Genomic DNA, 23,410 nt, shown 5'->3' with positions numbered 1-23,410 from the left:
AAACAAAATAAAGTCAGTAGGGAGATTCTAGAGACAAAGCTGGAAGAAACATGCTAACACTGGCAACACGTGGTGTCATATGGACTGGTGAAAGGAGCACAGGGGGGAGGAGCCATGCAGCGGTGGGCATTTTTCATACACAAAAAAAGCAAAAATGGTTGAAAACAGTAAGTGTAAAAACAAACTTTAAAGAGAAAGAGAAAGTATGGGACACAAAAATGGTTTTACTCACCGTTACAACTGAGGTACAGTGGAGAGCAGGCAATGAAAGGGGAAAAATTTCAGATTATTAATCTGAGTCAAAGCAATCTGTCCCAATATTTAATGTCACAAACATTAAACTACCTGAGAACACAGAACATTTAGCAGTTTCTAGCTGCAAAACACAGTGTACTATACAAGAACACTATAATTTGGATAATGGAGTACAAATAAAACACAAAAAATAATCTAACTTTTAAATGTTAAGAGGAATGTCACAAAATCAGAACATCATTTATAAAGCTTTCTTAGCAAATGACAGAAAATGGTTTCAGAAGTCGGTCACAGTCTTTCTCTATTATGTGACAATAGAAATAGAAATACTGTTGAGACCATACCAAAAGACACTTCTATAATAAGTGAGTGTGGGCAGTATTTTCTTAAGGTTTCTTTCTTTCATCTGTACACCCCCTGGAGCCAACATGGTCAGCACGGCTCTAAATGTGGCATCTGGGAATGGACCTATGCCCTTCACAAAGGTCTGGGGGCAACAACCCAGGCAGCCTCTCCTCTGCCATCATTCAGGTAGTGACTATCCGAGAACCACAGAAAGGCCTTGTTGAGTGAAACCTTCCTCAAAGGCATGGACACCAGGCGTCCCTCTCTCATTAGTGGGGTAGAGGGGTGAAATGGCTGCTGGGAACCAGGCTTACTTGTTCTACAGTAGGGGTATGCGTTCCAGGCTTTTTCATGAAACACCAAGGAGCCCTCAGGAGCAATCATCCTCACAAATGCTGGAACTTTACTGTGAGAAGGAAAACATTGCACATATTTTCAACAGCACCAACTCTTAAATGGCATTTATTGGATTACTTCAGAGTCCTGTTATCAAAGGTGACCATGTTCCAAGCCTGATGAACTAGAATTCAAGGGTGTATCGAGTTTTATTTTCAATTCCAAAGTAATCAAGTGGAAAAACTAATGAAAAAACAGTGACATGATTAAAAATATGCTTAACTGTACAGAGGATTTTTAAAAATAGAAGCAATTCTTTCTTAGGGTTATCTTGCCTTTGATCCACTCTCCTAATTTGAAATTTAAGAGGCTGAAAATTGAGGCTACTCCACCTATGCATTAATGCAACACAGAAGTTCCCCCCTGTGGTTAACTGCACTGTTTCTTAACGTGAAACAGGGGCACCAGTGTAAAGAAACATACCTGAGTAAGATTCCTTTCATGCATTTTACAGAACAAACCTAAAGAAAAATGACAAGGAGAAGGACCCTGTAGAAAAAGAGAATTTAAACCACATCCAAGTGTAAAATCTTGTCGGTATGGAAGACGAATGGCACTCACTGCCTCAAGTATGATCAGTGGGGGCAAAAGGTTAAATATGATTAATATATGACCAGCTCATGCAAATTCATAAGATAATCACGAAAGATTCCAAAAACAAAGAGGAAAAGAACATCAATAGACACATTACAAACACAAAACACAACTGGTTAAAAAGCAAATGGAAAATTTAGTTTTATCAGTTCTCTAAGAAATGCAAATAAATGGACCACTTTAGCTGATTCGGGCCTAATACAAAGAAGAGAGTTTTACATGGACAGGCTCCTCACAGAGGCGTGGACTCAAATCCCAACATCACCACTTAGAAGTGGTGTTCCCTTGGACACATTACTTGGCCTCTTGAACTTCCTCATGTGTTGAATGGAGTTCATATTCCCTGCTCCGCGACAGTTCCTGGGTAATGCAAATGCTTGGCTGCTAACTGAAAGGTTGGAGGTTCCAGCCTACCCAAAGGTACCTCAAAAGAAAGGCCCGGACATCTACTTCCAAAAAATTAGTCACTGAAAACCTTATGGAACACAGTTCCACTCTGACACATATGAGGTCACCATGAGTCAGACTTGACTCAATGGGAACTAGTTAGGATTACTGAGAGGAGTGAATCAGGTAATGTCTGTAATGTGTTTAGCACACGCCCAGTACAATGAGAGGTCAATAAATGGCAGTTACTGCTTTTTAATTATAATCCGACATGGAGCTCCGTACTTCCACGTGCGTTTTTTTTTTTTAATTTAAACCCCCCAATAACACTGGGGGGCATTATCTCATCATTTCGTACAACCAGCATTTAAGTGCCTCAATAACTGTATGCCAAAGTTATGTCCTCCAACTTCAAGCCCTATATGTATTTTTTTTTTCCAATATTATAATCAGTTCTCTGAGGACTATCAAGCACAACTTAATTTCCCAAACTAAGAGAAAAAAATAAAGAAATCTGAGACCAGAGGGCTTCTGAGCCTCAAATAAGAAAGAAGAGCTGGCCAGAGCTATCTCTATGTTGAATTTTGGAGGCTAGCAAGATAAATAGGTGGTAGGAAATCCCACATGGGTCAGCCGTGCACAACAGAAGAAGCAGTGCAGCAGAGAGCACCTTTACCTGCCATCTCCATCCTCGGACCCACGGTTTGGGGCTTTTATTCTGGCAAATTAAATCACTGGAAAAGTAAAGCTGAAGTACTCCTGTTACATAAGGCAGAAGAAGTGTTAACTCCAAGGGCATGAAGAGATTTTCACTTGCCTTCACATCCTTAAAAGATAATAATGACGGAGGACTAATTATCTGAGCCTTATTTACTCTGTTCAGATCTTAGAAGATTCTTGCAGAGAGATATAACTTCAGAGAATGGAAGCTACTTATTAATAATGTAAAATATCACATTAAAAGTCAAAGAATATTTAGAAATCCAAACAATGTCTCCCATTACTAAAGAACTAGAACCAATATCCCTTTAAATACGGGTGAAGTCCAATCACAGTACATGTAATTCATATGGGTAATTTTTAAGACAAGACAGACTACTGATCTCTCTCAGAGTATGATAAACACATCTATCAACGGTTCAGTTAGTCAACTTAGAAAAGGCAGGAGAAAAAGATCTATGTACTAGCTCAGAAACATATTTTAACTACTGTGTGTTGCCAGAATGCTGGAAACTATAGCACTGGTATTTCAAATACCAGCAGGATCACCCATAGTGGACAGGTGTCAGCAGAGCTTCCAGACTAAGAAAGAGTACGAAGACAGGCCTGATGACCTACTTCTGAAAACTAGCCAATAAAAACCTGATGGATATCAAATAGATCAAGAGGATGGCCCAGGACCAGGCAACATTTCCTTCTATTATACATAAGGTGGTCGCAAGTCAGAGCTGACTCGATGGTAACTAACAACAACGTTTATTCCTACAGTGTGTAATATTCTAAAAACTTTCATATTCATAAAACAAAATTTGCTGACTCAAACAAAAGAAAACCGGCAGTCATTAAGGACCAGCAAGAGTTAAATCTACATAAAAGTTTTAATATTGCTTTATCCTGTTCCCAAATGCCTACTATCTTACTTCTACTATGTCAATTCCAACAATTCATTTTATGTTTTGACTTAGTTAATAAAGTCCGAACCTTTAAGTTAGTTAGTTTTGTTTCAAATTTACTAGAAACCCTGATGGCATAGTGGTTAAGTGCTATGGCTTCTAACCAAAAGGTCGGCAGTTTGAATTCGGCAGGTGCTCCTTGGAAACTCTGTGGGGCAGTTCTACTCTGTCCTGTAGGGTTGCTATGTGTTGGAACCGACACAATGGCGATGGGTTTGGTTTTGATTTTTTATACATTTATTGGAAGCCTGGTGGTGCAGTGGTTAAGCGTTGGGCTGCTTACCAAGAGGTTAGCAGTTCAAATCCACCAGACACTTCATGGAAACCCTATGGGGTAGTTCTACTCTGTCCTATAAGGTTGCTATGAGTTGGAACTGACTCAAAGGGAATGGGTTTTTTTTTTTCCTTTTTGGTTTTTACATTTATTTTGAGAACATTAAATACATCTCACCTCATGAACCTAAGTAACTGACTAAACTCAGGGAAGATGCATAAATAGAGTAAATAAAATTAAATTTCATTTCTATCTTAAAGGAGAGGAACTGTCATGAATGGCAACCTTTTTATGTCCCTAATAAGGCAGCTGATAATCCTTCCACCTCAGGAACACTTAAACCAAACCAAACCTGTTACCGTTGAGTCGATTCCAACTCATAGCAACCTTATAGGACAGAGCAGAGCTACCCCAAAGCAATAGAAAAAAAAAAACAGGTAAACTAAACTTCATCTAAACTAAAAACTTTTGTACACCTCAAAGGACAACGAAAGCCATGAAAATGAAAGCCAACCCACAGTATGGGAAAAAACATAAATTTTACGTATCTGATAAGGGACTAGAATCCAAAATATATAAAGAACTCTTGCAACTCAACAACAAAAAGACAATACAACTATGAAATGGCAAAGAACTTGAACGGACATTTCTCCAAAAGATATACAAATGGCCAATAAGCACATGAAAAGATGCTCGACATCACCAGGGAAGTGCCAATCAAAACCACAGTGAGATACCACTTCACACCTGCTAAGATGGCTATAATTAAAAGACAGATAATAACAGGTGTTGGTGAGGATGTGGAGAATTTAGAAACCTTTTACACGCACTCTGGAAAACAATCTGACAATTCCTCAAAAAGTTACACATAAGAATGCCACTCCTAGCTATATACCCAAGAGAACTGAAAACTAGCATCCACACAAAAACTTGTACACACGAATGTTCAAAGCAGCATTAGTCATGATTGTCAAAATGTGGAAACAACCCAATTGTCCATTAACTGTTTAATGAATAAATAGTGGTATATCCATACAATAGAATGCTATTTAGCAACAAAGAGAAATGAATACGGATGAACCTCAAAAACAGTATGTTCAGTGAAAGAAGCCAGTCACAAAAGGCCACATATTTTAGCAGTCCCTTTATACAATATGTCCAAAATAGGGAAACCCTGGTGGCGCAGTGGTTAAGAGCTACAGCTGCTAACCAAAGGGTCGGTAGTTCAAATCTGCCAGGTGCTCCTTGGAAACTCTATGGGGCAGTGCTACTCTGTCCTATAGGGTTGCTATGAGTCAGAATTGACTCGATGGCACTGGGTTTGGTTTTTTGGCTTTGGTCCAAAATAGGCAAATCTATAAAACCCGGAAGTAGAAAAGTGCTTGGCAGGAGCTGAGGGGAAACAGGTATGGGAAAGTGACTTCTAATGGACATGGGGTTTCTTTTTGGGAGTGATGAAAATGATCTGAAATTAGGTAGTGGTGATAGCTGCACGACTCTGAATTTACTAAAAGCCACTGAAGCAAATACTTTAAAAGGATGAATTTTGTGGTATGTGCATTATATATCAAGTTTAGGAAAAAAATAGAATGGATATCAAGATACCAGGCTAAAGGCAATTAGAGAAGTTCGAGAGACAATAGTCATTTGGATTAAGGCAGTGACGATAAAGATGGAGAAAAAAAAAGAAATGGATAGAATTAAGGGGAAACATTACAAAAATGATATAAAATCCCCTGACTTGTGGGAAGGGAATAAGATAACCAGACACAAATTGGCTAGTTGCAGAGAGATACAATAAGGATCTAAAAGTACTGGAGTAGTAAAGAAACAAAAAGGAGTATTTTTCACACAACCAAAGAGTACCAATTGAGAAATAAAAGATAACACAAAGAGGAAATGATATATTTCAAAAAATCATTCTGACAGTCTACCAGAATAAAATAACTCTCAGTTTAGAAAACTCTGAACTGTGCAAAGCTTAAGATCTTGAGGTATATGCAAAGACAAGATGACATGTGTCCTATGATGGTTAATTCTTGTACTATGTTTGGTTAATATTTACTCATTTCTTACTTGCTCAGCATTAAGTATAAGCAATCTTTGTATTCCCAGGTGATTTAAACTTCTCATTTTCAAACATAAACATAACCAAAAAGTTCCTGGTAAATGACTCCTTTTGCTTACAAAAATGAGTTCTTACGTTGAACCACACGAAATCTCAAAAAGATTTTCAATAAATCCTCTGCTGTTTCAAACCCTTGGGAGAACAAGGCTGCTTGAGTTGGCAAAGGTGTTCTTTGCCAAAACTCTCTCCCAGATTTCTTAAATGGAGTAGAATATTGAACTTGATTAAACATTTCTCAATGACTCAGATCATGATGAATATTTGTTACAGATACAACAGCAGGGATACCAAAGGTTGGAAAGACACTGATAGTGGCTGTAGCCTGCTTGCTTTTAAGACCCCATGATCTCAACTTGCCTTTGGGTCATTTGTTTCTTTTCCATAAGTCAGAATCATGCAACTGTAGGTATAACAGAGCTACTTTTCAGCAAAAGCGGGGTACCAAGCTTTCCTCCACTTCTGGGAGGTGATCATCTTTGCCACTACTGCAGCCAGTATTCTTGACTTCTCACCCCACTCACAACACTGTCGGTGGTTTCTACATTACCAAGACAAGGAATTTTCGAGAGGCATCAATCCTCACTGTCCTGCACCCACTTGTTCATGGGGTATGAAAAAGTGGCATCTCTGACCATTTAAGGCATTTGCACATGGTGTTCCAGAGAGGCCTCTTCTAAAAGTGATAAATTTCCATCATCAAGGACTGAATGAAGATGGTGAAGATATGACGCTTATGAGGAGTAAAAGCGTAAAGCTGACCTTCCTCAAGAAGGGGGAGTAAAAAAAGAAAGAAAAAAAATTGGTTACTGTGTTCCTACAGTGAAGTCTCAGGAGAGCTGGACGTTCTGCTGTGAAATATTATCTCAGAAGTTTGAACACTTTTCCTTGCCTTGCTTCAAAACTCTTTGCCCAGTAAATTCTGTCCTCCCTCCTCACCATCTACTACTAAACCAAAACCCCATCGTCACTGAGGTGATTCCAACTCATAATGATTCTACAGGACAGTGTATTACTGCCCCATAGGGTTTCCAAAGCCATAAATCTTCAAGGAAGCAGACTGCCACATCCTTCTCCAATGGAGCAGCTGGTGAGTTCGAACCACCAATCTTTTGGTTAGCAGCTGAACACTTAAGCACTGCACCAGGCAGGCTCCTTCCATCCACTACCAGGTGTGTATCAAAGAGCTTAAGGAAACATACTCAAACTTTTGTGGAAAATGGAGTACAAGGCAAATATGATAGCTAATCATATGGAAACATACAATTTACTAGGTGTCAAAATGAGAAGAGGTGACAAAAAGTGATGGAGTTTAGAGGAGAGGGATCAATATGAATAGAAGCAGCCAAGGAATGCCTCTGTGCAAGACAGGTCCGAGCTGTGTTCAGGATCTGAGCAGGGTGGTAGACACCTAACAGACAAATAGTCTAAGGGGTTGAACGGAGGCTCAAGGTGGGCTGAAAAGGTCACTTCTGGAGAACAACAAAGGAACTGGCTTGCTGAGAGCCAAGTTTCCATGTTGGACAGTTATAACAATTGGGGTATTTTGAGTACATACCTCGTGAACGCTGGTGGCACACTGCAGCTAACAGAAAGGTTGGCGGTTCACACTGCAACTAACAGAAAGTTTGGCAGTTCAAACCTACAAGCTGCTCCGTGACAGAAAGATGTGGCAGTCTGCTTCCATAAAGATTATAGACCTGGAAACCCTATGGGGAAGTTCAACTCTGTCCCATAGGGTCACTGTGAGTCAGAATCGACTCAATGGTTAATGAGTTTGAGTACTTTGTTAAGCTTAATGTTATTTTTGGAAGAAGACTTGAGACTTTAAAGACTAATGAGAAAATGGGATATGGTGAAACCTGTGGTTTTGGAAAAATTTCTCTATAAACTCCCTTGGAGTTCACTTCAGAAAATGGAAATGGAAAGTATTCTAACTCTCCCACAGGGCCCAGCAGTAGAGCAAAGTGGTCAAGAGCGCAGGTTCTGGAGTCAGAATGCCTGCCTGTGTTTGCGTCCTACCTCTGCTTACCAGTGGTGGGATCCAGGGCCAGTTACGTAAGTCTTTGTGGAATCCAGTTTCCACAGCGTAAGAAGCCGCTGTGGGGGATGAATGAGCTCCCACCTACAGCACTTAGCAGTGACTGGCACACACTAAGAATACAATAAGTACTAGATTCTCTGTTCATAATTACCACAGAAGACTAAGTAATCAAAGGGTATGCAGAGGCTCATTATTCCAAAAGGTCAGACATCTGAAATGTCCCTTGCAAGGGTCACCAACTTTTAGATTTTTTAAGAATACCTTGTCAAGATCACTTCTCAATCTTCTGGTTGAGATTAAGCATGTACATCTTAATCTACCCAACACATATGACCCAGAAGTACTCTGCTGAAATGGGAAAGTGTACTAGCCAGGAAATCTAGGGACCCTGGTTAGTTACACTGGCTAAAGTGGACCTCAGAATTTCAAGCATCTCAAATTCAAAATAAGGTGTTGGTGGCCTTAGCCAAGTTTGCAATTCTACTGATACTAACCTGTGATTAAATGCTGGAAAAGGGGACATATACACAAATTTAACTTCCTCAGGGGGGAAGAGCTATAAAAATCTCTAGGGACAACTGAATTGACACCCTTGCAGGATACTGAAGTCTGAAAGGGCTGTATTGCCAGCCCTGCCTTGTCATCAGGGTATCTTTCCTAAGGCACAGTGATGTCCTCAACACTTAACTGCTAAATGTTTCCTTGCACTTCCATAATATAGTCATATTATGGCTAATGTGCCTTCTGTGTGCCACTGATGCCTTTGAGTATGGATATTTGATTGCCCTTGCCCCAGGGAGGTTCTCTCCACCAGACTACAATGAGGATTGGTCCCTGTTTTGTCTTTATCCATGGACAGACTTTTGGTCATTTTTCATTACTAAATCTATTTGCCACACTGCCTGAGATCCTCTACTTCTGCTTTCTTTCCTATCTCATGCTTCTCCTGTGCTTCCACCCACAGTTCTCATCTTTAAGTGATAAGGCCTGCCTTCTATAGGCATCGCATAGCCCTCACCAACCAATGAGATACCCACCCTCCCTTTTCACGGGAGTTCTGTGCTCATCAGGCTCTGAGTGCTTCTGCTGGGCACCTGGGACTGCCTCTTGGTGACCAAAAGAGTATAGGATTAGAAATCAGAGAACAGGAGTCTCAACCACCATTCTGCCATGTAATAGCTGTGTGACTTTGCGAAACCATTTGCCTCAGTGCTTTCTGATGTACTGTATGTATCTTACGTATTCTCAGGACTGCAAGGAGGAGTGAAGGAGTGCAGGAAAGGGTAAAACCAAAGGGTACTGTGGAATGATTCAGCTAATCCGAGGAATGAACCTTTTCCAGAAGTCTGAGTGTGCTGGAAGGTTAGCTTCTAGGGAGCCAAGATTTTCTTTTATCTAATCCCCTAAAGCCAGGGACAAATTCTGAACCTCACCCCCCAAATAAGCTCTCAGGAATAAAAGTATCTTTTGCAGTAACCATATTTATACAGCATGCTTCAACTTAAGAGATTCAGTATTTATAGCTGGAGCATCACCTAAATCAGATGTTTCAAAAATAATATTTATTATTCTTTTTCTTCGTCATAATAAAACACACTTGCGATGTTTTAAAAAAAACAGAAAATACAGAAGAGCAAAAAATTTTAAGAATCACGCACAATCCTACTACCAAGTGCTAAATATTCTTAACATTTTAACGAGCCTCCTCCTAAGCTTTTTTGATTAATTTTTTTAAACATACGTAACTGAGATCGCATTGTACGCATTATCGAGCAACTGGTATTTTCCATCAGGCGCTCCTTGGAAACTCTACGGGGCAGTTCTACTTGGTCCTATAGAGTTGCTATGAGTTAGAATCGACTCGACGGCAGTGGGTTTGGTTTTGGTTTGGTGGCATTTTCCATTTAGTAATAATATGTTAAACATTTTCCCAAAGCGGAACAATGCTCTAAACAGGAATTTTTATATATCAAACCTTTTGGTTTATTTTAGAACCTGCAAAAAGAGTTGAATGTTTAAAATAAAGAGGAGCTTTTATGTGTTGGTAGCATTCAATTAATTGGTGAATACAAAATTCTAGTAAAAGCTCTGTATACCAAAAAACCAAACCCAGTACCATGGAGTCAATTCTGACTCATAGCGACCCTACAGAAGAGGGCAGAACTGCCCCATAGAGTTTCCAAGGAGTGCCTGGTGGATTCGAACTGCTGACCCTTTGGTCAGCAGCCATAGCACTTAACCACTACGCCACCAGGGTTTCCAAAAGCTCTATACATACAGGTAAAATTTAATATTACCAGTATTAGACTAAATGTATCGTCTAGGATGTCAAAATGTTCTCTCAATTAACACATCTCTTAAATATATTTAGAGTGCTAACAAATTAACAGTCACAATTTACAAGACAGTCTCTAAAAGGAGACTGGTGGCACAATGGTTAAGTGCTTGAGTGATAAGCTAAAGGTCAGTGCTTTGAGCCCACCAGCTGCTCAGAGGGAGAAAGACCTGGCAATCTGTTCTCATAAAGATTTCAGCCTAGAAAAACCTATGGGGCTACTCTGTCATATAAGGTTATTGCCTTCATTATTTCTGAAATCAACCTTAGAACAGAAGCAAAGAAATACTATGTACTAAGAGAAAGTAATGATAAAAATTAAGATTCTGTACAACGATAGCCTATTTTATATTCACGTGCTACTGCAAACTAAGCAATAGCGGTAACCTCAGAACATATAAAAGATACTGACCAACATAGCTCATCTACAACTTTAAGTTCTACAGAACATGGGCGTGATTCATTTCAATTATGAAGAGAATAAAGACAGGAGTAAAGAATCACTCCCACGTTTAATGAACTGAGGAGACTACTGACTCTTAAAAGCCATTACTGGTCTTTTGCCCTTAGAGAAATACTGGTATGCCTTTTTTATTTTACAATATTTACGCCAAGGATAAGATTAGACTGCCAGATTTAGGGAAACGTACAAAAGAACTTCTACGAACCAAAGAGAAAACAAAAACAATGAATAAAGGATTTGAACAGAAATTCAAATGGTCAATTAACATGAAAAGACATTCAACCTCACTAACAGAAATGCAAATTTCAACAAGAGTTTATCGTCTATCAAATTGACAAAAATTAAAATGAAAAATATGGGGAAATGAACACTCACAGAATCTTAGGGGACAATTTGGCAGTAAAATCAAAATTTAAAATAAGCATGTCTTCCCAGCAATCCTACTTTTACATGTTTCTCCTAGAGAGTAACCTAAGGCATAGACCTATGTACAACCATGTTTACGGAAATATTTTTTGTAAAAGACAAAAACTGGAAAAAAATGAAATGGAATTATCATCTAGAAAGTGATTAAATTATCTAAGCTAACGTCTGTACTAAGAAATTCTACTCAGCTTTTAAAAGAATGACATGGATATAAAATAATGACATGGAAAAATACTTATGACCTATCACTGAATAAAAAATAAAGCTAACTTATAAGACCACTATTATAAGATCTTGAGAAATAGTAAAAACTGAGAAGAACACATACTTTTGTGGTTACGAGGCGGGGAGGGGGGGAGGGAGGGAAAGGTTTTTTATTGATTAATTAGTAGATAAGAACTGCTTTAGGTGAAGGGAAAGACAACACTCAATACATGGAAGGTCAGCTCAATTGGACTGGACCAAAAGCAAAGGAGTTTCCGGGATAAAATGAATGCTTCAAAGGTCAGCGGAGCAAGGGCGGGGGTTTGGGGACCATGGTTTAAGGGGACTTCTAAGTCAATTGGCAAAATAATTCTATTATGAAATCATTCTGCATTCCACTTTGAAATGTGGCATCTGGGGTCTTAAATGCTAACAAGCGGCCACCTAAGATGCATCAATTGGTCTCAACCCACCTGGAGCAAAGGAGAATGAAGAACACCAAGGTCACACGACAACTAAGAGCCCAAGAGACAGAAAGGGCCACATGAACCAGAGACCTACATCATCCTGAGACCAGAAGAACTAGTTGGTGCCCGGCCACAATCGATGACTGCCCTGACAGGGAGCACAACAGAGAACCCCTGAGGGAGCAGGAGATCAGTGGGATGCAGACCCCAAATTCTCATAAAAAGACCATACTTAATGGTCTGACTGAGACTAGAGGAATCCCGGAGGCCATGGTCCCCAGACCTTCTGTTGGCCCAGGACAGGAACCATCCCCGAGGACAACTCATCAGACATGAAATGAACTGGACAGTGGGTGGGAGAGAGATGTTGATGAAGAGCGAGCTAATTATATCAGGTGGACACTTGAGATTGTGTTGGCATCTCATGTCTGGAGAGGGGATGGGAGGATAGAGAGAGTGGGAAGCTGACAAAATTGTCACGAAAGGAGAGACTGGAAGGGCTGACTCATTAGGGGGAGAGCAAGTGGGAGTACGGAGTAAGATGTATGGAAACTTATATGTGACAGACTGACTTGATTTGTAAACGTTCACTTGAAGCTCAATAAAAGTTAATAAAAAAAAATAAATAAAGCTAACTGCAGAGCTGTAAGTATAATGATCCCTTTTTTCTTTTGTAGAAAACTAAAAATGATACATGCGGTATCTCTCTGTTTTATAAATTTATTTGAACACGTATAGAAAATGATCTAGAAGGGCAAATCTTAAAGTGTTTCTGGCATTTCTCTCTGAGGTTACAGGACATGGGCTGGCAAGAGGTAGGAACTAAGATTTTATTTTATAGTCTTCTAAAACTCGACAGCAGTGTGGATGTTGTTTCAATTTTTTTGTTAAAAGCTATATTACTTTTATAATCTAAAAACATATAATACAGAGTACTCTCAAAAAATTAAACTGCAACATAGTATCACATTAAAATAAAAAATGTACCTCAGTATGTCTATCAGTAAGCCAAGCAGTTACAAACTTAATAAGTAAGGTGGGTAGTTAAAGCATAATTATCCAATTTAACTGCTGAACGTCAAACGAGAACACCCTGCTTACCTCTTCAGGTGATAAATTTTATGTGTATACTGTCCTTTTTCTCCATCCTTCTCATAAGGTTCATTCTTTAAGACTTCGATTCCTTCGCCACCACCAGTTTCATTCTTACTAGCTTCTGCAACAGAGTAAAGCTGCCCAACCTGATACTGAAATTTCAAATAGTATGGAATTGCAAAGTCAGTAGTAACTCGGAAACTTCCTATGCAAAAAATCTTACTGATAGAAGATAGAAAAGCAGATCTAAACCATTCGGCACACAGCTTCTATACGGTAACATGACACAAATGATAAACTAATATGTTTAGGAAGACAAACACCAGATGATCATACAGCATTAGAAACTCTAAAATGTTTCACTGAATTTCCACTGTGCAAGAGAATTGTTAGGTACAAATAAATACCCTGGTGCTTTAATATGTACTATTCACGTACCATCAATAAAATGTCTTAACACTTGCTTCATCTTCTTGGACAATGAATATACATTCGTACTTCCCAAACCGATTTCACATCTATTGTTTCTCATTTAATCTGCATAAAATTCTGATGTTATGACAGAAATTTTAATTGTCACTTTGCCAAATAGAAAAGTTTAGGCTTCCAGGGATTATACCGATTTTCCCTGGCCACACAAATAGCAGGTAAGCAACCAGAATACAGTTCTCAATAACAAAGACGAGAGACAGAAAAGTGTAATAACAAATGAAGATCCAAATTTTAGTAGACCCACAGGAGCTTTTTCCATGATCTATGTATGACACGCCCAATTTGGTCCTTGCCCACCTAATCAGAAACAGTCCTGGGAGCCCAGGATCAGAATTATCAATTGTGGAGTTCTTCAATCGAGAGAATCTGTTTTAAAAGTATTGTAAACACACATGCATTACCATAAAAGGTAGAAACTGCTGACAGTAGTTTCCATTTCATTTTAAAATGATCCAGAATTCTCAGTGGCCTGCACCAATACCTGTGAGTTGGCAGACTTGTCCTATACCAATCTGAAATCACTAACAGTTCCAACAGACGATAAAAATCAAAGATAAAACCGTGTGTTCTAATTTGTTCCAGTGACCCACCATGACATTATCTCCAATCTCTCGAACGTGGCTCAATTTCCTCTCTCCAACGAAGACAGGTGAAGAAGTTTTTTTCTTCTTGTAAGCATATTTTTCAAAGAAAAACTACAAAAATCTACTCCTAAAAACTAGCAATTCAAAACCAACATTCTAAGTATATAGCAAGATGTAAATAAATTTTTATATGAGAGACTGTAAACTTTCACTTAAAGTACAATAAAAATTAAAAAAAAAAAAAAAAAACCAACATTCTATCTGAGGGACGAAAAATAGGGGTAGTTGTTAGCTAAGTACATATTTCCATCTAAAAAGCTGATAGGAGTATAATACTACCTTGCAGGTTAATTTAAAAACACACATACCCACACACATAATCTTACTTAATTTGGAAGGGTTTAGAAAGCTGGAACCAAACGCATTTTGTAAATGTATCACAGGTTAAGTTTCTGTAGGAATTTTGGACTGTACAGAGAACTGTGTTCCTTTTTGGTTTTATGTGCTACAACACCCAGGGTTAGTCCAGTAATGCCATAATCCTTAAGTCCTTTAAAATGTAATTTTCAACAGTCAGAGCTCTGGTAGAGCAGTGATTAAGCATCTGACTGCTAACCAAAAGGTCAGCAGTTTGAATCTACCAGCATTTCCTTGGAAGCCCTATGGGGCAGCTCTACTCCGTCCTATAGGGTCACTGTGAGCTGCAATCAACTTGACAGCAACGGGTTTGGTTTTGGTTTTCAACACTCATATTTTAAAAACAGGATTAAAATGTGTCTAAGTCAAAATGTAAATCTAATCTTGGTCAGGAACACAGAAGTAATAAAAATTTACATAGAAACAATAGCGACCTCCAAAAAAAATAATGGACTGCCATTCTGTGGCAGGCTACTACATTTTCTCTCATTGTCATTTTCAAGAATAACTTGAATAGAAACAGGGAGCAAGTTTATTAAATCTGGACAACAAATACAAATTTGCACTTTCCAAAGTACTTCCAAAAGATCATTTTGGATGATAATACTAAAGAACGGAAATATTTTAAGAAGCTTATTTAGCCAGCTGAAACCAAAAGAAAAAAATTAACAAAAACAAATGTCAATTTGCACATTTAAGTCTAAACGATCAACTGTGCGAGTAAGGGATGAAGGTGCCTGGCATGTCTGGAGTACATTTTAATATAGTAAAGCCTCAAGTACTACTACGCAGAACTCTGTTCAAGTTTACAATGAACAGTCCCAGACAGCTATGCTTTCTTAGTTCCTGCATTTTATTTTTTCTGTCTTTTGTCAGCTGTCACTTCTTAGGTTATCAGTTTGTTTTGTCCCACTTCCAATTTGCTGCTAGGAAAACCAGATAAATGAGTAAGTACAAACTGTGTATATGTTATGGAAGGGGCCAGAGGGGCCTTTGGGGTTTTGCTACATAAATCCTGATTTATTGAAAGCCTTTTCTTCTTTTATCCTCATTCTTGGCTACACTACAGATAGCTATGACAGCAGGGAAGGCGAGGTCTGAATAGGTGAAGTATTTCTGTATCATGTGTACATCAAGGGAGACAATAATCTCCCACACGTTACGTGTGCTGGTCAGACCACGTCTGGAACACTGGTTTCAGCTCTGAGTAACAACCTACGGCACATGCAGGAGTGACACCAACTGGTAGGAAGTCTAGAGGTCATGTTATATTAGGGCAAATGAAAATGCTGGCAATGTTTAACCTTGTGACCTCATGTAGAAATAATGGAACAGAACGGTTTGGGGGAAGAGAAAGGACTCTCATCAGAAAACCTGAAGGGTTACCATGTACAAGACAAAGACAGAACACACTTACTTCCTATTGCTGAAGTGGGATGAACAATAAACAACGGTCAAGCACAACAGGAAAGCAGATTTTGGTCTAAAGTAAAGACAAATGTTTAAAATGTCTAACAGTAAAACAGGCTGCTTCTCTAAGCAGCAAGCTACCTGACCTTAAAATACTTAAGGCTGGAGCTTCATTTCTCAGGGATGATATAAAAAGAATTCCTGCACTGGGCAGGACACTGAATTACAAACGTTCCTCGGACCTTTGCAAAGTAAGGCAGCGTGTAATTGGAATTCACTTGTAATTAATTATCTGTAACACACCATAATTCATTATGTCACATACTCTGGAATGAATAGGTACACAAATATGATGAAAATAAAAGTTTAGATTAACATATCAAAATAAACTGTATCAGTAAGGTAATGCAGAAGCAAGCAAGACTTACCTCCTGAACAGAACATGGCAAAACCACACGGCTAAAAAGAAAAAAGAACATACATATGAAATACTTGGCTTTAAAACACAGATCTCTACACTTACAAGAACATTTACTTTAAATCCAATGATATCATAGAGAAGACTCTTAAATCGGAAATACAGGGATGTCATTTACGGAAGAAGGTCTTTGCAATAGCCACAAAAAAAAAAAAAAACCTGTTGCCATCGAGTAGGTTCCGACTCATAGTGACCCACAGAACTGCCCCATAGGGTTTCCTAGGAGCGGCTGGTGGATTTGAACCACTGACCGTTTAACCAGGGCCCCTTGCAATAGCTACGGCCCTAAATATGGATTTTTTAAGTGAGGAAATAAAATAACGGTTCCTGGATCTCAATGATCATTAGCATTTACTGTCCTCATTATGGAGCCCTGGTGTACAGTGGTTAAGAGCTACGGCTGCAAACCATAGTTTGAATCCACCAGGCACTCCTTTTAAACTCCATGGGCAGTTCAACTCTGTCCTATAAGGTCATTTCAAGTCAGAATTGACTCAATGGCAATGGGGTTTTTTTTTTTTTGGGTCCTCATTGTACCAGGACCCCAAAGACACAGTTGTGGAGATTCCTGTGAGGGGTAAAGAAACAAGGGAAAACATGTAACTGAAATTGCAGGGCACAGGAATGTATTATAGGTAGTCCTCGATTTACAGCGTATTCGAGTTACAACGAACTGTACTTATGACTACTAATTTCATTATTTTGTATATCTTTAGTAACATGTACTACATACAATGTTGCATTGTGTAATTTGTTGATGTTATCATTCTCAGATGTTCACTCACTAAAAAATAAAGATCGACTTTATAAAGATACTAATAATAAAAGGCAATAACACTGAAAGCCAAAAAAAAAAACAGGGAAATAATTTACTTACATCGGAACCGACTTACATCTGAGTCGCCGGAACAGAACCCGGTCATAAGTGGGGACCACCTGTATTTGTAGATTGCTCTTGTAAAATTTCTAGTATGGTTTCATTTTCCTCCTATATAGTGTGTATTCTGTATTTTTATAATACTTCTCACAGAATACATGTCTTGGATCTCATGAATGAATGTTTCTCCACTGCTCAATTATTCCTCAATTTTAATAAGATAAAAATTACTAAGTAGTCTTTCAGGCTTAATAGAAAGAAAAAAATTTTACCATTAGAAAGCTACCTTGAACTTTATAAATAAACCCTTCCTGGGTAGATACGGGGTAGCTATGAGTCAGAATCAACTTGATGGCAAAGGGGTTTCATTTTGGGTAGATTCAATACAAGGTTGATATGTGTTTGAGCCTGTCCAAGACGGTATTTTTGGACACACCAAAAGACCTCATTATAGCTCCATTTACCTACAACACAATCCTGACAGATGAATGCCAAGGACAATATTATGGTGAATTATTTTATACGTGACTATTGCATTTTATCTTCAGATTTTTACAAGGAAGCCCTTTCATTTATTTTCACCATACGCTTTGAAAACCAAGGCCATCCCTATGTATCAACTGCCTCATGGTAACAGCTGGTTTCCAGGAGTACCAGACTCATTTTTTTTTTAACCTGGTCCTTCCCTCAGGATTTTCCCTTCTAACCATTAAGCTACCATAGCAGTGCCATGTACAATCTGATTTCAACTCTTTCTGTAATGACAGAAAAAAACAACTCACAGTGGACACCTCAATTTTCATTATATAGAAAAGTCCCAAGTAGTTTTCCTCATTCCAATTTTTCTTCAGCTGCACTTCTCACCTACTCCTCTCTCCGTATTCTCTTCAAACATCTATGCCTGGCTGTTCATATCACCTTCATCTCCAACACATGCAAAGCATACCTCCTATAATCTGCATCTGTGCCCTCAACTACCGGGCTAGCTCATCATTCTGTTTTTCTGCTTATGGAGATCTAAAGATGACCGACATTCTCAGAGTCACAAGGGTTACTAATTTCTAATCTCACCAAGAATAAACTTGTTATAGGTCCTTTGATACCTCATCGTCTTAGATGTCTCCTCAGGGTACACACTAACTTGCTCTGTCTCAATAAACAAAGACACTAAACTGCAGGGTGGGGATGGGGGGAGGAAGAGGGCAGGCAGGGGGAAAGGCTGGGAAGATACAGGTCGGGAAGGTATTTACAGGGCCTGGAATACTATGGTAAAAAATCTATTAAATTCATTACATAGTAAGGAATCCTGGAAGGTAACTGATATGACTACAAATGCCCCGTCCAGAGGCAGGAGAATGGGGAAAAGCTATCTTCTGGGGAGCTAGGCAAGGGTTAACAAAGGCCTGAACCAAGATGACATTTGGTAGAGGGGATGGAAGGAGGGGATCTGGCAACCAGAAGTGTGGGATAGAGAGAGAAGAGTTAAAGACTTCCCTGAAGTTTCACGAAACCAAAGAATCGCTGCTGAGTAATTTTAAAAACTACTCACTAGCAGGAAGATCCTGTTTTTATATAACAACACTTTCAGAAAGGCTTATTTCACGAAACGAAAGTTACTGAAAAAGACATTCTGAATGGTGAGTCAAGTAACTTCTTCAAGATTTGCTTAATAAAACTTAGTAAAAGGGAAAGGGAAGAGATAGGTTCTGATTTCTCTGAAAATCCTCAGGAAAATAATTTTTCAAATAGAATTTGCAATTCCATTTGGTTCTTTAAAACCAGAATTTTACACTAACGGTAATGTCATCTATTGCTTCGTACTTGCACTGAACCCTCCCAATCATTTCTAACCTTTTTTTTTCATGGTCAAAAATAAATGGCATTTTGTAAAACAACAAACATTTGCCTAAGTAATTACAGTTTACCAACATCTTTACATAGAAATAACCCATTCATTGCTCCTGCCCAAAAACAATTTTAGAAAGTTGACCTGAGAGCAAAAAGAATCATTTTTCATTCAACAACACTGAGTACTTACAGTATGCTACACTAGATGTTGTGGTAGATACTGGGAATGCCTAAAGAAGCCCTGGTGGCACAGCGGTTAAGAGCTCAGCTGTTAACCAAAAAGGTTGGCATTTTGAGCCCACCAGCAGCTCCTCTGAAACCCTATGAGGCAGTTCTACTCTATCCTACAGGGTCACTATGAGTCGGAATCAACTTGACAGCAATGGGTTTTAAATAAGAGACAGCCGATGCCTTCAATAACTTGAAGGGTGAAAAAAAGGCATCGAGGAAAGCAGACTTGAGTGAACAGCAAATAATCTGATTTATAGCTCCTTAGGAAAAAAAGTTATACTCTGGGCACATTTCAAACATTTGTTATTTCAGCGCATTTTTATTTTTATGATAAAATTAAAGGATAACAAAAAATATAGTGTGCAAATTCACTACAGTTATAGCTTTTGGTGAGTTACTTTATACTATTCACATAACTGTCAAAAGATCCACTGAACACTTAACTCACCTTTTAAGAAGGAAAAAACTATTAAAAAAAGGTGACTACATAATCTGTAACCTAAATTCAATTCTGCAACTCAATTGCTACGGGACTTAGGACAAGTCAAATTCTTTGTCTTATTTCCTCCATTTGTATTAATATCTGCCACGTATCTACTTAACAAAGATGCCAGAGTAATAAATAAGACGTTTGCACAATAAGCTGTACAAATGCCCTGGTCTATATAAACCCAATTCAACACTATTGTAAATAAGCTTTAACTGCATTGTCCGAAATTTCACTCTACAACAAAAGGCAACTGTGTCTTTTCTCAGGATCCCTATCACTGACCAAAGTTACAATTTTTCATTAATTCATTTAACAAATATTTACAGTACTGAGCATCTATTATATGCAATGGACTAAGAGCTAGAGCTATGGAAGTGAGCAAAAGAGAAAAAAAAGTCCTCGCCTTCTTGGAGCTCACATTCTACCTGGAGACTAGAAAAATAGTAACAAATTGTGTTATATTAGATGGTGACAGATTTCCTTTGGGCAAATTTGCTGCAAAAGGCCTCTTTGAAAAGCAAAGATGTCACTTGGAGGACTCAAGTGGGCCTGACCCAAGTCATGGTATTTTCAATTGCCTCATATGTATGCAAAAGCTGGACAATGAATAGAGAAGACAGAAAAAGAACTGATGCCTTTGAATTATGGTGTTGGCAAAGAATACTGAATATACCATGGGTTGCCTGAAGGAACAAATCTGGCTTGGAAGAAATACAGCCAAAATACTCCTTAGAAGGGAGGATGGCAAGACTTCGTTTCGTGTACTTTGGACATGTTATCAGGAGGCACCAGTCCCTGGAAAAGGACATCATGGTTGGTAGAGCGTCAACGAAAAAGAGGAAGACCCTCAACGAGACAGGCTGACAGAGCGGCTGCAACAACGGGCTCAAACATAGCAATAACTGTGAGGATGGTGCAGGACTGGACAGTGATTCATTCTGTTGTACACAGGATCGCTATATGTCGGAACCGACTCAACGGCACATAACAACATGTCCTAATGAGAACAATAAAGCAAGGACGGCAAATATGAAACGGGAGTTGCTATTAGGTCATCAGAGACGGATTCCCTGAGAAGGGTGTATTCTAGCAAAGACCTGAAGGAAAAAGATGAGTAGTGAGCTAAGGGGAGCACATCCTGAGCAGAGTGGAAAGGTTCATAACTGACCTTATTCCTGCATTGGTGGAGAAACAGCAAGGAAGTGGGGGAGGCTGGAGAGAAGGGCAAGGTAGTAAATGAGATTCAGAGCCGAAGAGAAGACAGCATAAGACCTTGTCAAACCCACTGCCATGCACACAACTCCAATGCATAGCGACCCCGCAGGGGAGAGTAGAACTGCCCCAGAGTTTCCAAGCCTGTAAATCTTCACAGAAGCAGACTGCCACATCTTTCTCTGTGGAACGGCTGGCTAGTGGGTTTGAACAGCAGACTCTTCCGTTAGCCGTCCGGTGCTTTAACCACTGCCCTACCAGGGCTCCTTTAAGACCTTGTAGGCATTGTAAAAGCTTTGGCTTTTATTGCCAGTGAGACAGTGAGTTTTTGGAGTTTTAAGCAGAGAAATAACGTGAATGACTTTTTAAAGGAGGTTTGAGAACTAACACCAAAATACGATGTCTTGAGATAACTAAATTAAGCCATAATACACATATTTTTTAAGAATTTAAAATGAAAAGAGCATTTGAGAAAACAAAGAATGGGCAATACCGGAAATCCCTAGCTGCCCAAAGGATGCTGACACCACCAACCAGCTGTGACAGCGGAACATTCCCCGCCAACCAGATTTCTTGTGATATTCAGTCCTTCCCAGCGTGAAACGCCCCAACTTTTCAACAAACCACTTCTCAGGTCTGATAACTCTGGAAATCCCTCTCTTTGGCAGACTACCTTTGAAGTAGGGGGTCCAGAGCGTCACCCATCTTGAAGATGTGAAAACTAAGAGTAGGGATATGGCTCTCCTACTGAGTAAACTGAGCTCCCAGCGGAGCGCAGTTTTTCCGGTCCTAGGCTCCTGTACGAACTTAGGGCGCAAACGTCCCACCTCGTGTCCCAATACCAGGGCTGCCTTCAACTGGCAAGCCAATCTCCCGCCGGTTACGGGCAGGCTCCGACCCACAAGACAAACCAGTCGGACCCACAGCTCCCTACAACCCTCGGGCCGTGACTTTGTCCCACCGGCGGGCCTGGGGGTGGGCCCAGACCCAGACTGGGTGGGGGGGTGGGGAGAAGGCGGGTCCCAGCAGAAACTCCCGGCCACACCTTCCCGAGCCACGCGCCCCTATCGGGACCCAAGAGCTTCCGCACCAGGAGGTGGGGGGGGGGGGCGCAGGAGCGTTACCATGGCAACACCTGAGCGAATGGGGCCCGCAGCGGAGGGGCCTCGAGTGGGCCCGGGGCGCGTGCGGGGGGAGGGGGCGCGCGCAAGAAGCGGCAGTCCCGGGGTTCACTCCGTCTTCGGAATGATTCCGCCACTCCTCAGTCAATGAACCTCCCACCACCGCCGCCCCAGAGCCTCGCTGGCGCCCACCAACCCACTCACAATTCCTTAATCAGCACCATCTTCCCCTCACAGCTGCCGCCGCCGCTACCGCCTGTCACGGCGCCTGCGCGGCCCCGCCTCCCTTCACCGCGCCACACCGGCGCCTGCGCGTCCACGCTCTTCCGCCGCGGCCGGGCGCGTCAGCGCGCGAGGAGGCCTAGCTCCGCCCCAGCCCCGAGCCCCACCCGGGGCGCACGAGGCCGTCATGGCAGCTGCGCGGCCCGGCCGTGAGCGTGCACGTTCCACTGCGGCTGCGCGAAGCCCGCGCGCGCCCGCCAGACTACTTCCAAGTTCCCTCAAGGCGTTTTCGCAACCTTGCTTTCTCTTGGGGCTCCCAGTTAGTTCCCTGGAAGTCGTTTTGCCGTCACCAGTACTAAACTTTCCTCCACTGCTTGGAGGGGTGGGAGACCTGCCTCTTGACGGACACTTCATTTAAGAAGTCTACCTTAAAGGTTTATGACGGATTCGAGAGGCTGGTGACGCCCGGTGCCGTTACCCTCGCTGGTCCTTTCAGTTCAGGTTCCACAGGAAGATGTTCACCTGGTTCACGGCTCACGTGGATGTTCCAGAAACCCAGAACAGGAGAAGCCTCCTGAGTGCAGCCATCTGTTACCTTGCTGGAGCCGGCTGTGGGGCCACACGAGTTAAATCCCACCACTGCCCCAGAATCCTGAATTTCACAGTTGGATGAGCGCCCAAGACCCCTGAGAAAGACCCCCTTGGGGAGAAGAGGGGCTTGACCTTAAAAACCCAGGAAAGGGCCTTGTTCTGAGAAGATGTTTAGCCCTACTTGAAGTTGTCCCTACAGAATCCTTGAAAAGAAGGCAGGCCAGGGATGAGAGGAGGTCCTGGAAGTGGCACCTCTCAATGCAGCTACCCTAGCCGACTTTCCAGAACCTGCCCCTGGGTGTGCAGATGGAGGGCCACAGAGAGGCTCGGGTGGCTGCCTCTGACAGTAAGTGC

General features: G+C 40.6%; 1 protein-coding gene across 2 annotated transcripts in view; it reads right to left on the bottom strand.

Annotated features, from left to right (window-relative positions):
* The window catches only part of PITPNB (phosphatidylinositol transfer protein beta), a 74,478-nt gene extending 51,936 nt beyond the window's left edge, over positions 1–22,542 (bottom strand). For both annotated transcript variants that reach the window (XM_064272510.1, XM_064272509.1), the window contains exons 1-5: positions 22,448–22,542; positions 16,415–16,445; positions 13,090–13,235; positions 915–1,006; positions 233–240 (exon numbers count right to left, since the gene is read on the bottom strand). In XM_064272510.1, the coding sequence (XP_064128580.1) occupies positions 233–240; positions 915–1,006; positions 13,090–13,235; positions 16,415–16,445; positions 22,448–22,467 (297 nt within the window). In that variant the 5' untranslated portion in view covers positions 22,468–22,542. The remainder of the gene's footprint in view (positions 1–232; positions 241–914; positions 1,007–13,089; positions 13,236–16,414; positions 16,446–22,447) is intronic.
* Positions 22,543–23,410: the final 868 nt, after the last annotated feature.

Source organism: Loxodonta africana, chromosome 19 (assembly GCF_030014295.1).
Source record: "Loxodonta africana isolate mLoxAfr1 chromosome 19, mLoxAfr1.hap2, whole genome shotgun sequence".
In the NCBI taxonomy this organism is placed as follows: domain Eukaryota; kingdom Metazoa; phylum Chordata; class Mammalia; order Proboscidea; family Elephantidae; genus Loxodonta; species Loxodonta africana.
This window is presented reverse-complemented; position numbering and strand designations above follow the sequence as displayed.